The sequence below is a fragment of the Ictalurus furcatus genome, chromosome 4 (assembly GCF_023375685.1).
Source record: "Ictalurus furcatus strain D&B chromosome 4, Billie_1.0, whole genome shotgun sequence".
Lineage (NCBI taxonomy): Eukaryota > Metazoa > Chordata > Actinopteri > Siluriformes > Ictaluridae > Ictalurus > Ictalurus furcatus.
Genome location: NC_071258.1, coordinates 36,036,162 through 36,051,161, shown reverse-complemented (window position 1 = coordinate 36,051,161; position 15,000 = coordinate 36,036,162). Strand labels below are relative to the sequence as shown.

General features: G+C 43.8%; 1 protein-coding gene across 1 annotated transcript in view; it reads right to left on the bottom strand.

The window, feature by feature from the left end:
• trpm7 (transient receptor potential cation channel, subfamily M, member 7) overlaps positions 1–15,000 on the bottom strand; it is a 32,442-nt gene that overhangs the window by 3,042 nt on the left and 14,400 nt on the right. The window contains exons 12-33 of the mRNA XM_053623804.1: positions 14,208–14,308; positions 13,888–14,022; positions 13,480–13,533; positions 13,253–13,393; positions 12,918–13,049; positions 12,541–12,818; positions 11,842–12,070; positions 11,563–11,715; positions 10,558–10,701; positions 9,974–10,102; positions 9,596–9,847; positions 9,340–9,514; positions 9,105–9,243; positions 8,398–8,582; positions 8,176–8,308; positions 6,186–7,081; positions 1,491–1,573; positions 1,310–1,388; positions 990–1,069; positions 784–824; positions 607–632; positions 411–470 (exon numbers count right to left, since the gene is read on the bottom strand). Coding sequence (XP_053479779.1) covers positions 411–470; positions 607–632; positions 784–824; positions 990–1,069; positions 1,310–1,388; positions 1,491–1,573; positions 6,186–7,081; positions 8,176–8,308; positions 8,398–8,582; positions 9,105–9,243; positions 9,340–9,514; positions 9,596–9,847; positions 9,974–10,102; positions 10,558–10,701; positions 11,563–11,715; positions 11,842–12,070; positions 12,541–12,818; positions 12,918–13,049; positions 13,253–13,393; positions 13,480–13,533; positions 13,888–14,022; positions 14,208–14,308 — 3,645 coding nt within the window. The remainder of the gene's footprint in view (positions 1–410; positions 471–606; positions 633–783; positions 825–989; positions 1,070–1,309; positions 1,389–1,490; positions 1,574–6,185; positions 7,082–8,175; positions 8,309–8,397; positions 8,583–9,104; positions 9,244–9,339; positions 9,515–9,595; positions 9,848–9,973; positions 10,103–10,557; positions 10,702–11,562; positions 11,716–11,841; positions 12,071–12,540; positions 12,819–12,917; positions 13,050–13,252; positions 13,394–13,479; positions 13,534–13,887; positions 14,023–14,207; positions 14,309–15,000) is intronic.

Below are 15,000 nucleotides of genomic sequence, written 5' to 3'. Positions count from 1 at the left end.
AGTGAGAGAGAAAGAGTGAGAGAGTGAAAGAGAAAGCGAGAGAGTGAGAAAGAGTGAGAGAGAAAGCGAGAGAGAGTGAGAGAGAAAGCGAGAGTGAGAGAGAAAGAGTGAGAGAGAAAGCGAGAGAGAGTGAGAGAGAAAGAGTGAGAGAGAAAGAGAGAGAGTGAGAGAGAAAGAGTGAGAGAGAAAGCGAGAGAGAGTGAGAGAGAAAGAGTGAGAGAGTGAAAGAGAAAGCCAGAAAGAGTGAGAGAGAAAGCGAGAGAATGACAAAAGAAAAAAAATAAACAAAGTGAGACAGACGGAGACAGTGTGTGATATGTGTAAAGTGCAGTTTTGTGTGTGTGTGTGTGTGTGGTGTATGTGGTGTATAGAGTGCAGTACAGTGAGTGAGCCAGCAGGGGGTGACTTACAGTCCTTACGTGTACTGAGAGGGCTGTGACGGGCGGAGTAAAGGCCTACTGTGGCTGTAACTAACACACACACACACACACACACACACACACACACACACACGATGGTCAGACAGGTTATGGTGCAGCAGTGTGATAGCTAGCTTAAGTTATGATGTACAAACAGGTGTGTGTCATAAACTGTGTTTTGTCTCACCATTGGTGGTGTCGTCTACTGGACTTCTGCAAAACACAACCAGAGAAACATTACACACTGCATCTGTGTGTGTGTGTGTGTGTATGCGTGTATATATATATATGAATGAGTGAGTGAGTGTGTGCATGCACATGTGTGTGTGTGTGTGTGTGTGTGTGTGTGTGTGTGTGTACTCACACACTGCTGCTGGCCTGCACTGATTTTCCCTGAGCTCTTTCCTGCACAGGAAACACAAGAAGGAGGGCCCACACACACACACACACACACACACACACACACACACACACACCCCCATCAATACTGCTCCCAAACGGAACACAAAAGGATTGATATGCATCGTGTGTATTAAGTGTGTGTGTGTGTGTGTGTGTGTGTGAGATTACCAGTAGCAGCGCTGTTCGTGGGTCGTCGTGGAACTGAACATCCTCCGCTGACACTCGACTCTTGTCCCGCTTACTCAGACCTGACACACACACACACACGTTTATGTATTATTTACATGTTATGTAAACATAATTATTAGCAGCTAATTAATGATAAGAGAATCTTTCGGCTCTGCTAGTTTTTTTTAAAATAAAAATGGTGGTTAAAATTAACTTCAGAGAGCGAGAGCGAGTGAGTGAGTGAGTGAGTGAGTGAGTGAGTGTGTGAGTGTGTGAGTGTGTGAGTGTGTGTGTGTGTGTGTGTGTGTGTGTGCGCGTACTTGGCTGCAGGAATGCCGGATTTTTGTCGAGCTCTGTGAACCCAGCGTAAGAGTTCACCGTCCTCATATGACCCTCTCCCTGTAACACACACACACACAGGATGAAGGTCATGGTCATATGACTCTGATTCACTTTGTCCTGCATTGTGTGTGTGTGTGTGTGTGTGTGTGTGTGTCTGACCTTGCTGCTGTGACTGAGCTGCCTGCAGCCCACAGAGCTCTGCTTAGGGGATGACCTTTGACTTTCAGAGTTGTCCTTATGACCTTTCAGAGGAACAGGAATGTGTGAGAACAATGCCAATTGCACGTATGACCTCTTACACATCTACACACACACACACACACACACACACACTGCATTCTGATGACTGTGTGCTCTGGAAACAGTTAATCTAACACTCAAAATGTAACACCAGTGTGGACTTTACACCACTCCTAACCACACCAGCTGTCAATCAACACATACCTAGAGTATTATTACTATGTAGTGTGTGTGTGTGTGTGTGTGTGTGTGTGTGTGTGTGTGTGTGATTTCTTCTTACAGCTAGGGGTCCAAGCACTTGAGGCTTTTAATTTTACTTCTCAGTTAAGGCATTTTGTAGATTAAATTGTCCGTATTTTATTAAATATTTTTATTCAACTTGTTCAGTTAGTCTACCGGACACCTGCTGAAAGCTGATTGGTCAAGGAACTTTGCCTTGAACCATATAAATAACTGTTAAAAATGTAGTTTAAGTAGCATTTAATAGTTATTTATTCTATTTTAAAACCTCCTTCTAATTTCATTATCTTTCTGAGGTTTTATTTTCCTTCTGACATTTTGGTTAATGCTTAAAAAAAGAAAGAAAGAAAGAAAGAAAGTAGTAGAAGTAGTAGTAGTAATAATAGTAGTCCTTCCTGCAGAACCAAAAGTTCAGGGGGCGGAGCTGGATCTGATCCAACTGGTGTCCAAGAACACTAAGCCTACTACCTAACACAGGCAATGCTGTACAGCACATTAAACACACTCCACCCTCTGGACTTTGGGCTCAGTTCTGTACAGCATAGTACAGGTAGGAGGGGCTGGATCAGGTCCGACTCCACCCCATGTCTGATCTACAGCGAGGGGTACCTGATCAATAAATAATGCAGGAGTAATGCAATTTGGACCATATAGATTTTTAGTTCACTACGCTTACATTTATTAACCTACTTTCTGCCACTAGAGGGCACTGTGACGTTAAAATAGTTTGAAACAACCTGTGTGACCAGAATTCAGTATGCTCCGGATTAATCAAAATAAAAACATTGCCAGCAGGACCACCAACCAATCAGGTTTCAGCAGCTGGACCCTCAAAATTCATAAATAATATGTTTATATTAGTAAATTGGGCTTGAAGACAACATTTCTAATAATAATAATAATAATAATAATAATAAAGCATCTTTGCTAACCCAGAGTCATGATAAAAACAGATTAATTTAAATAAATGAATAACAATTTTTTTTTAAGCGTGACTGGGTGATTTCCAGAGCAGTGACATCATTAAACAGTGAAAGAACATTGCACTGTGCTATTTTACATGACCATCACCTCACTTTCCATATTTAACCTCCACCTCTCACACACACACCATACTCCTTTCCTCTGCCCAACACTTACTACCACCACACACACACAAAGGTGTTAGATCAGGGACTTCCACCATTACTGATCTCGTTATACCCTCAACACACACACACTTAGATCTGTGTAGATGGTTTTCCTACTACACCGTGTCAGTAGAGGACATACACCTGCCCACAGCAACACACACAAACGACACAGGAGGTCTAGGTGACTGGTTTTCAAACTCCTGATTCAGTAGAGCGGTACCATATTCACACAGGAGGGTCCACACACACACACACACACACTCAGAGCTGTGTATATCCCATCAGTCATCATACACTAATAGTAATCATCCTCATATATATCAATCTGCTGTTCGTGTTTGCCTCTCTCTCTCTATATATTTTATTTATATATATATATATATATATATATATATATATATATATATATATATATACACACACATATATATATATATATATACACACACACACACACACACACATATATATATATATGTATATATATATGTATATATATATATACACATACATATATACATATACATATATATATATACATATACACACACACATATATATGTGTGTGTGTGTGTGTGTGTGTATATATATATATATATATATATATATATATACACACACACACACACACATATATATACACACACACACACACACACACATACATATATATATATATATATATATATATATATATATATATATATATATATACATATATATATATATATATACACACACACACACATATATATATATACACACACACACACACACACACATATGTATATATATATACACACACACACACACATATATATATATACACACACACATACACATACAGTGGGGGAAATAAGTATTGGATGCATCAACATTTTTTTCAGTAAATATATTTTCAATGTGATTATTCAGCCATTCATCGTTCCTTCAGTGATATGAAGTCTTCCAGTACCATGTGATGAAAAACAGCCCCACACCATGATGCTTCACCTCCAAACTTCACTGTTGTTGTAGTGTTTTTAGGGTGATGTGCAGCACCATTTCTTCTCCAAATATGGTGTGTAGTATGAAAAGTTAAATTTTGCTCTCGTCTGACCAGACTGCACTCTCCCAGTATTTCATAGGCTTGTCCAAATGATTTGTAGCAAACTTTAAACGAGCTTCGACATGCCTTTTCTTTAGTAAGTGGAGTCTTGCGGGGTGAGCGTGAGCAGTGGAGTGCATTTCCTATTGTTTTCTCTGTGACAATGGCACCTGCTGCATCCAAGTGTTTCTGGAGCTCTTTCTGAGTGTTTCTTGGCTCTTGGGCTACTCTTCTGACTATCCTTCTGACTCCCTACTCAGAGATCTCGTGAGGAGCTCCTGTGCATGGCCGGGTGATGATGGAGTGATGTTGCTTAAACTTGTGGATAATGACCCCAATGGTGCTTACTGGAGGATTCAGAAGTTTTGGGTTCAGAATACAAAAGTTCCTGTCTGTATCCGATTGCAACAATAAGGTTGCGAAGGTCTTGTGAGAGCTCTTTGCTTTTACCCATCATGAGATGTTTCTTGTGACACCTTGATAACGAAAAGCCTTTTTATAGACCATCAATGTACTAACCCAGCTGATATTAATCTGCACAGACAGGGGGTGTGATTACTTACGGATTTCAGCTGGTTCCTTGCCTTACCTTTTGGAGAACTGCTTTTTCTTAGCTTGTTCAATACTCCCCCCCCCGTGTCATTCCACTTCATTCCACATAACTTTATTTACGGACTTTAATGCTGTGAATTCTTTATATTTCCGAGTTAATTCTGATGTCTGGTGAAAGTTTCATGTGAAAAACCTCAATGGAAATATATTTACTGATCAAAATGTTGACGTGTTCAGTACTTATTTCCCCCAGTGTGTATAGAGAGAGCGAGATAAACACACTAACACACTCTGAGCTTCATGTAAGCACAAGCACACAGATCGTTTCAAATAACCCTACTGTCCCGTTTCTTTTTCTGTACATTAGATTATCCGTTCTCTCATTTCTAGTGTTTATTATATTTAGCTGTTCCCTGGTTTCTTTGTTTTCTTGCTCCTAGTCTCCAGTGTCCCTCCTGGTTTTGTTATCTGGTGTCTTCATTCCCTTGTTCCCCGTGCTCCAGAGTTACCTTAGTGCCTAGATTGTAACGTTCCTCATTTACAGGACCCTAGTGTCCTCACTTCCGTGATTCTGATGTTTCCAGGTGTTCTCAAGCTTCTAGTGTTTTCAGCTTGCAGGGGTTCCCTTTTCAACTTCATATTCAGTTTCTCATGTTCCTATCTTTAAAAGGTCCCTCACTGTCTTATGTTCATATGGAACAGTTACTTTTTCTTTCCTAGTTTCTTGTGTCCCTAGTTTCCTCCTTCTCGTTTCATACTTTTCAAGTTTCCATTGCTTATTTTTTTTCCTACTTTCTAATGCTCCTTGTGACCCTGGTTTCCTTTTCCCCTCCATATTTTGGTGTCTTTAGGTTACAGCTTCCCAGTTTCCTTCTCTTATTTCTGAGGTTTCTTGTTCTCAGGGTTGCCAGGTGTTTCCACGGGTACCTCTATCCAACCTTCTAGCGTGCCTATTTTAAATGTTTTCCTTTCGTTATGTAATGTCCCTAATTTTACACTACTCTACATGTTCCTTCTTTCACATTTTCCAGGCACCTTGTTGGCTTCTTTCCAACTTTTCAGTGCTGGCTTCTTGTTCAGAATTTCCTAGTAACCCTATGCTCCATTTCCCTTGTATATCTATTGAGACTTTTCCAGTTTCTTTGTTCTCTCGTGTGGTTTTTTTTTTTTTTGGTCTCTAAGATTAGCTAAAACTAAAAACAGCTGGATCTCAGTGTTCGTGATGGAGAAGATCAGCTGAAGGAGGTAGTGTTTGATAAGACAACTGATGGAATAAAAACAGCTCAGAGTGGACTGTTGGACCCGACTGTAAGTATATCAGTGCTGCTCGTGTATGTAAAATAAATAAGCAGGTTATCGGACCTATTTAAATACTGACTGTCTGTTATAATGAAGTCATAATGAAGTGTCTGATCTTCCACCTGGTACACTACTGCTGATTTGTCGGAGTGGATCAGCTGCAACCTTCAGCAAGTGTATTTCCACTCTTTTTCATTCTTGACTTTAAGGACTACGCGTAAATTCTGGAATAAACTGTACACGGGTTTGAAAACCGCTCCTGAGATTTGCAGCAGGGTGTAGGGTGAGGCGGCGAAGCCGAACCTCTCGCTCTGACTCGGAGTCGCTGCTCGACTCCCATAGAAGGCTGACAGCGCCGAGGGCGGGGCCTCCAGGGGACAGAGACAAATCTGGAGGCGGGGCCTGGGAGGGATTTTGAGATCCCTTGGCTCTGTACGTAGCCTTCATCGTCGGTAAAAGCAAGATTCACGTAACACTCGCACTCCAACTGACTCGTAACCACAACGCTTGGGCACAAACTGGAAGCTCCTTGCTTTCCACAATCATCATCATCATCATCATCTCCATCTCCCATTTTTTCATACTCACCCACAAAAGCACCAAACTCCACAGCAGCCTTGGGAGGAGAGTGAGACTGACCCAGTTGTGTACTGTGTGTGTGTGTGTGTATGCTGCTCGGTTGTGTGGGGGTGCTGACGAAGAAGGTCGCCGCCGTGGCACCACAAGCAGTTGGCAGGTTGCTGTCGGCGGTGTTATCCGGATGAGCGATTGTGTGCGCATGTGTGGCAACGGCAAAGGATCCAGCCTCCGGAGAAAACGCCGGCCTCCTTTCTGGAGTCATTGCCAGCTCAGCTCTCAGACGCGCCCCTTCCGAAGCGCCTCGTCCAAACAGAGAGTCAGCCATGTTGGACGAGGTCGGATAAACACTTCTCTGAACCAAAATTGAGGCTTTTGAGGGCGGGACGGTGTCTACGGTGCCAGGCACCATGTTCTTAGACAGGCTAAGTTCTCTCGTGATTTCGTTGTGCACTTTACTGGCTTCGGAAGCTCTCTGCGCCGTCAGAGCCTTCAGAGTGTCCACGGTCAGTGCAGACAGATCCTGCAGGTGACCGATCTGAGAGTCCAGAGAGTGCAAAGAACGCTTTATAAAATTCACCCTGTTTCCAACCTCCCTCAGCTGGACACTCATCGTCTCCACCCTGCAGAAACAACCAGGAACGTATCATTGTAACGCCAAAACTCTCAAATCAATGCATGATGTACAACTGATAGCACGGTATTAAACTACAGCAGCATAGCAGCTGTTGTAAAGAGGTGTTTGGAACTATAAAGTTGCTACTGAATTGTTTTTGATAGCATGATGTTGCTACAGAATGGTGCACATGGTTTGGTTCTACTTCAAAAAAAAGTTTCCTTGCAGTAGGATTTTCATGGTGTAATGTGTCTGTAAAGCGGTATTTAATGGCATCAGGTGGGGTTTAGTGATGTAGAGAGGTGTTTCTTTCAGTAAAGCTGCTGTGGTGTAGAGTCTTTTCTGGTGGAAATATTGTATCTGGAAATGTAACGCTGTTACTGAGCAGTGTTTAGGTTGTAAAGTTGGAAGCGAGTGGAGTTAAATAATGTAAAGATGGAGTTTAATGTCAAGTTCAGAGGAATCAACTTACTTTTTATTCTATTTGGAAAAGTAATGTGGCTATTAAGCAGAGGTCAGTGGTGTAAATTTGCTGTGACGCAGCGTTCAGTGGTGTAACGTTGCTGTGACGCAGCTTTCAGTGGTGTAACGTTGCTGTGACGCAGCGTTCGGTGGTGTAACGTCGCTGTGACGCGGTGTTTAGTGGTGTAACGTCGCTGTGACGCAGCGTTCGGTGGTGTAACGTCGCTGTGACACAGCGTCCGGTGGTGTAACGTCGCTGTGACGCAGCGTTCAGTGGTGTAACGTCGCTGTGACGCAGCGTTCGGTGGTGTAACGTCGCTGTGACACAGCGTCCGGTGGTGTAACGTTGCTGTGACGCAGCGTTCAGTGGTGTAACGTCGCTGTGACGCAGCGTTCGGTGGTGTAACGTCGCTGTGACACAGCGTTCGGTGGTGTAACGTTGCTGTGACGCAGCGTTCAGTGGTGTGACGTCGCTGTACTTTGCATTTGGAAATGCTAGGTTGATACTGAGCAGTGTTTAGGAGTTCTAGGAGTGTTCAATGTTGTAAATATGCAATCAGGTAGTGTTTAGTGGTGTAAAGATGCTATACAATGGTATGAGAACGTTGCTGATTGATGCTTGGTGGTAACGATGCTAACCGGTCGGAGGTTAATCTGATCCTCTCGTCACTCCCAGAGTGAAACTTGTCATCTTTCTCATGGAAATATGTCTCCACACACTGCTCCTCAAAATCGTGCAGCTTTTTCTGGTCCTCTTCAGTTAGGAAGAGCTCTGAAGGAGGAAAGAACAGGAGAGTGTGAATATTTAAGAGTCAGTGTGTGTATAATTGTGTATATGTAAGTGTGGGGTGTGTGATGTACTTGGTCCATAAGCACTGCTGTCCTTTTTCCTGCTTTTGCAGAGGAAGCGAATGAGTGAGGCGATGTGGCAGAAGAAAATTAGCGGTGGAGGGAGAACGGGTTTATCATGATACGCCATGATGAAGTGGTAACGCTGATATTTCCACACCAGGTTAGACATGGACATCACCTGCAGGTACACATTACTGAGGGGGGCACAGACAGACAGACAGACAGACAGACATGTTTGTTTACTGCAGGTAAATGTTGTTATTGATATTATGATGATGATGATGATGATGATAAAGTAGTACTGTAGTTTAATGCATATGATTGAAAAACTAATTAGAGAGGTGTTTAGCGGTGTAAAGATTAATTGCTGTAAACTGGATAGAGAGTCGGGGTTCTGGGTGTAAAGAAGAATAGGTTTGTTCATGTAAAGATGCTGTTAATCCAGATTTATCAATGTAAATGTCTGTGGAGATGGTTTACCGATCTAAAGCTGTTGTAGAGCGGTGTTTAAATAGTGTAAAGATTCTCTTTACTACAGTTTACTGTTGTACAGTTTCAGTCGTGGGGTTTATTGGTGCTACATTACACTGTAAAATCAGTGTAGGGCAGTGTTTATTGGTGTAAAGTTGGTGCAGGGGTATAAGTTTATGGGTATAACTTTGGTGTAGTGTTTAGGGCAGTGTTTAGGGGTGTGTGTGTGAATTCGTGGTGCTCACTTGAAGAAGGCGATGAGCAGGTTGACCATCAGGATGTACTGTATGAACAGATAAACGGCTTGCAGCGCTGGAGTTAGCCACACCCCCGGCCCACACAGGTCCCTGATGTGGGGCTCGGTGTTGCTGTTGTTAGCGCACACTGTGTGACACACGAGATGATGAGTGCAAACCCAACCTTGCTTACATTTCTACAGTGTGTGTGTGTGTGTGTGTGTGTGTGTGTGTGTGTGTGTACCGTCAATCTCATAGGCGTACACCTCCCCATACATCATCCAGTACGGCTGGAAGACCACGTCGACGATGAGAGACCAGTGAGGCGTAGAGTTGGGGTAGAGGATGGCTTTACGGGGAACACCGTACGTCACCAAGACCACCAGCATGATCACCACGATGTAGAACATGTTTGCTACCTGCCCACACGACAACTCTTATTATTATCGTTATAAATATTACATCAACTACTAACTCCTATTTACTAATTAACATCTCACCATCTTGCCAATCATCATGACGTAAGGGCCGGCCTGCTGGTTGACGGCGAGGATGTCGAGGAGCCGGACGTACCAGAAGATGATGTTCAGGCAGTAAACGATCCTCCCAGCGACAGCGACGTCGCCAGAGCCGAAGCGCAGGCCGAAACCCACCATAAACATCACGATGGCGATGAAGTCCGAAGTGTTGAAGTAATCGTTGAACCACACTTTGATCTTCTGGCTGATCTTTCCTCCTTCTGACATGAACATCTAACACGGAGACAGCGAGAAGTGCTTCATGGATCTGTCCATGAGGTCAGCTGAGTGTGTGTGTGTGTGTGTGTGTGTGTGTGTGTGTGTGTGTGTGTGTGTGTGTGTGAGTGTGTGTGTGTGTACCTCACGTATTTTCTCAATGGCAGAGGTGAAGATGTACAGGATGACAGCCCACTCCTGCGGCGACGGAAAGCTCGGCAATTTCACCAACACCACATAGGAGTAGAGCATCAGGAAGGCCAGATAGAACAGCTACAGCAAGGTGGATCAAATACCGTCACACACACACACACACACTCATGAAAACACACACTTTACACACTTACAGTACATGTGGTAAGCACACTAACTAAGGAATGCTAGCATTTAGGACAAAGCCTTAAAATAACACTGAGGATGCATGAGTAACCACACACACACACACACACACACACACAGAGAGAGAGAGAAAACGCAACTTTACTGCTAAACAAATGGTGGGAAAGAGATTTAGACACGTGTGTGTGTGTGTGTGTGTGTGTGTGGCTCAGGGCGTTTTTCCAGCACCTTTATCTTTGTTCGAGAAGATGATAGCATCAGTGAGACGTGCTGTTCATAATCTCACAGGGTTATAGGGGCAGGAGGAGTGGGGTTACACATTCAATTAGTCAACATCTAACACACACACACACACACACACACGAACCATGAGAAGACTGTTCACACACCGTGTTGGTCCAGAACTTGACGATGGGGGCGTGGTAGAAAGCGTAAAACTTGCGTGTGATGGGCAATCGACGTGAGCGCAGGAGAACCTCGGCCTCACTCTTCACCTCCGTGTGCTCGCTCATACGGGAGTCCTTAAATACGTCCTGAACACACACACACACACACACACACACACACACACACACACAGGTTAACATCTTTGTTCTTGCTCATTTGTTTCTAGAAATTATTTCCAGTTTACAGTAAAGGGTCGTTTCCGAACAAGCCCAACTGCACGTTACGAATTTTCGGAAAACCCCTAAGCCTTGACGACTTGTGTATTAGAGATCAACCGATATTGGTTTTTTATAAGTGATAACGATTACTGTTTATGTTCCTGATAACCGATATGCAGAACCGCTATTTATTTATATTTGTTGTTTTGCTTCTGTTTTTGACACAATTTCACTTCCTCCTTGCATACAAAACAAAACTCTTATTTATACACCTCTAAACAGAGGGATCTGAAAGAGTGCAAAAATCATTTTAAATAAATAAATAAATAAATAAATAAATAAATAAATAAATAAAGTGCACTGTTACTAAAGTGTCTTTTTTTTATTAAATAAAAGCTTCCAAGCGGTTTAAACTACATATCAAGTGTTTAAGTAACATCATTAATGCCTGTTATGACGGTCCTGAGCGCAATTCTCATTTTTCGGTGGATCCGGTATTAAAAAAACGATAACCAATTATGGACGAATGATTAAACATATCGAGAAAACTGTCGATTTCTACTTGTGTCAATGACTGAGTGAGCCATGTGGGGTCGTGATCCTTAGTTTGGGACCCCAGGTGTACAGGAACCTAGTTTCTTACTTCCTGGGTGTTTTTTTTTTAGGCATTGCTCATGCTTCATGCAGAAACTAGTATTCATTAGTGATTAAATGCACACACAAGAACAAAACAAGGAGCAAAGGGAAGCATAGTGTACTTTGTGTGTGTGTGTGGGTGTGTGTGTGCACCATCTGGATGTCATCAGAGGTCTGTAGGTTGTGCTCACTGTCCTCCATAGTCATCTGGTGAGCATCCTGAGACTGAGGGATGTGGGCCATCTCTGCCTTACTCTTATACTCCAACATCAGGATGGCAGGGAACACTAGGATGCTCAGGATCACCTGACACACACACACACACACACACACACACACACACACACACACACACAGAGCAGCGAGTTAAGACAGACAGACAGAAATACAAGAGTCAGACAGACAGGATGAGAGGCAGACAGAGAGCTGCACCTTGTACCAGGAGTTCTTGCGCATGTTGAGGCGGCCCATCCACATGTCAGACAGCAGCATCTGTGTGCAGGTGTGAGCGACGAACGGGCGCAGGCGTGACGACACGGCCAGCTTCAGACACGTCGAATTACTCCAGTTCTTCAGCTCGTAGGTCAGCAGCTTCATCGCCATCATCTCGTCCTGCCGAAAGGACTGCTCCAACAGGTCCACCGCCAGCTGGCCGAACTCACTGACACACACACACACACACACACTTAGGCAACAAGGCAACATTTGACTCTCAATAAATGAATCAGACAGCCTGAACTAGACTCACTGACTCACCAAGTGAATCTGACTCACTGAATCTGATCCATGGCAATTGAGTGTCTGAGACTCATCAGAATCAAGAAGAAGTGTACTCACTGGAATAAAGTGATCCGTGTTCATCGACTCTGACTCATTACAATCGATTGTACCCCACTCACTTAACATCACAACCTGACTCCTTTGAATCGAGAGAACTGGACTCACTGAATCGGTCTCATCAAAACCAAGAACCTCTCTGAATCTGACTTACTAGAATCAACTGAATCATTAACTTGTAGTGACTCTTTCAGCTTTCTGGATTTCACTGAATCACTGTGACTGACTCTGATTCACTTGGAGTGACTCATCTTTCTGTATTTCACTGCATCATTGTGATTGACTCGGACTCACTTGGAGTACTCTTTCAGCTCCTGTGACATGTCATCCACCACATCGCTTTTTTTGGCCTCGTAGCTCATGGAGCGGCTGAGCTTGCAGGCAACCAGTGCCTTGGCCATGTTCTCCTCTCCGTGCTGCCAGAAGAACAGCGCCATCCTCTGCCTCTTCATCAGCACGGCCCACACTAGCAGCTCGTTAAACGGGTACGAAAAGCGCCGAGTCTCAGGGTCGTCGATGTCCACCACTTCCTCCTTACTACGCCTGTGCTGCACGTCACTGCTGGAATCCAACTGAGAGACAGACAGGAGGGCAGACAGACAGTTCGTGTGATAAAGTGAACCCTGCAGTGAACAGAGTAGCGATAAAGGAGAGACGGGATCTTACTCTACCTTTGGTTTGTAAGGCTGAGCTGTCTTGATGAAGTGGTTGTGCCGGGTTTTCTCCTTCTTGTCAGCCTGCATACTGAAGGCCTCGTGATTTTTCCGCAGAGGAGGTGCGCTGGGTGGACCGCGGCCTGAGCGCTATGGAAACCGCAAGCATCGGTTACACTTGGTACATTTCCGCTGACGAACAATATGATTCGCATGGCGATTAAAACAATCACAGACCCACTTACACTTCGCCAACACGAAGATAACCTGGACGGTGGCGGTGTAGCATTACCTTAACTAAACCTTACTTACAGAACCTAGATAGCTAGCGAGATCAAGGGCTGTGCAGTTACCCGGCTGTTGCCATGCAGGTTGTTGTAGATGATCCTGAAGCGCTTGCGTGTGTAGTTACAGCGGTATGTTCCGCCCATCAGGTGCTCAATCACCAAACCCACATCGATTAGAGTGATCTTGTAGTTCGGAGGGAGATTCCCCTGAAGAATGGTAATATTAATGTTGTCATCAACCAAAAATAAAAACAAAAACCAGCGTGCACGTGTATAAAGTGTAGGCGGTGTACCTGCTTGACATCTCTGACGAGCTGCAGCAATGTGGGGTTTGCTGGTAACTGTTTCTGTAAGAACAGAGTAAAGAACACACTTTGAAACAGGTCAGTTATAGTCTCAGTGAGTCTCGGGCGCGAGTCTCGGCGGTCCGGAGGCCGTCTCGGGCGCGAGTCTCTGCGGTGTAGAGGCCGTCTCAGCAGTCGCGAGTGCGTCTCACTGCGAGTCTCGGCAGGTGAGAGTTTTGGGCCCAGTGCTCAGCATCTTAGTGCTTAGAGTCTTGGTCTGGGATTTAAGGTCAGTCTCAGGCTCATTTTTATGCTCCGTCTTGGTCTGGGTCTCAGAGACTTGACCTCTGTGAGTGTGTGTGTGTGTGTGTGTGTGTGTGTGTGTGTGTGTGTGAGAGAGAGTGATTGTGTGTATACCGTGTTGTAAAGCTCCTCCAGGCGTGAGATGGTGAGGAACCGGTGCATGCTCACACCATTCTCAATTAGCAGCTTCACAAAATCCACACGGTCCATCACTAACGCATCCAGCATGGCCTGTTCCAAGGAATCTACCTACACACACACACACACACACACGATTTGACCTCACTGATCTCTAGAAGTTTTGTGTGTTCAGTAAAAACAGAAATGTGATTCCTTATGGGTATAAATTTCCACTGGTTTTTACAAAGGTGACAGTTTAACTACACACACGCACACACACGCACACACACGCACACGCGCGCACACACACTCACTAGTAACTTTTGTCCGTAAACAAACACGTGATCCTTCGCGATGTCCACACGGTTCCACGCCAGTGTCAGCACGAGCTGGTCAAACGCAGATGCATCCGTGCCTGCATGAACACGAACACACACACGCACACACACACACACACACGGGCATGTAAGAGTTTTTATTGTCAGTGTAAACACAAATTACTATAATGACCTAATTTCTTATCTTTCTCCTTCTCGGAAACGCCAGCCCTCTCACCTGCTCATTTTAAACGTAAAGAAATACCTTTATTAACTTGAACACAAATGTCTTTACTCCAGTTCAAGCACAGACTCGAACACGATGCAGTATAAATAAACGTTCCTAAAACATAGATAAACATCCCATAATACGTTTTCCAACAAGTTAGTCTAGTTGTTTTTTTTATTTTATTACTTTATGGCGACATTTCCTGACGCAGTGTCGCAATATATTGCTTCCCCTAAATAAAAAAAAAAGTGAACACTATAGATATATAACGATTACAGGAATTACAGAATAATGATAAAGAAATAAAGACAAAAAGGAAGCCAAGGAATACATGGCAGAGCATGGTTATATGTTATTCGTTTTTATTTCGATTTCTTCTCTCTCTCGTCCCATTCTTTACTCGATGGCACTTCAGTATCCATACGTTCCCTAGCAGACTGCTTCAGGGGAGCTAGATGTAACGTATTATACAGCACTTGCGCCGTTTCATTCTGAATCCTTATCGGCTTAACTCCTAAAAGAATATGTTGCGGATATATATTGCTTTTAAAGTAAACAATA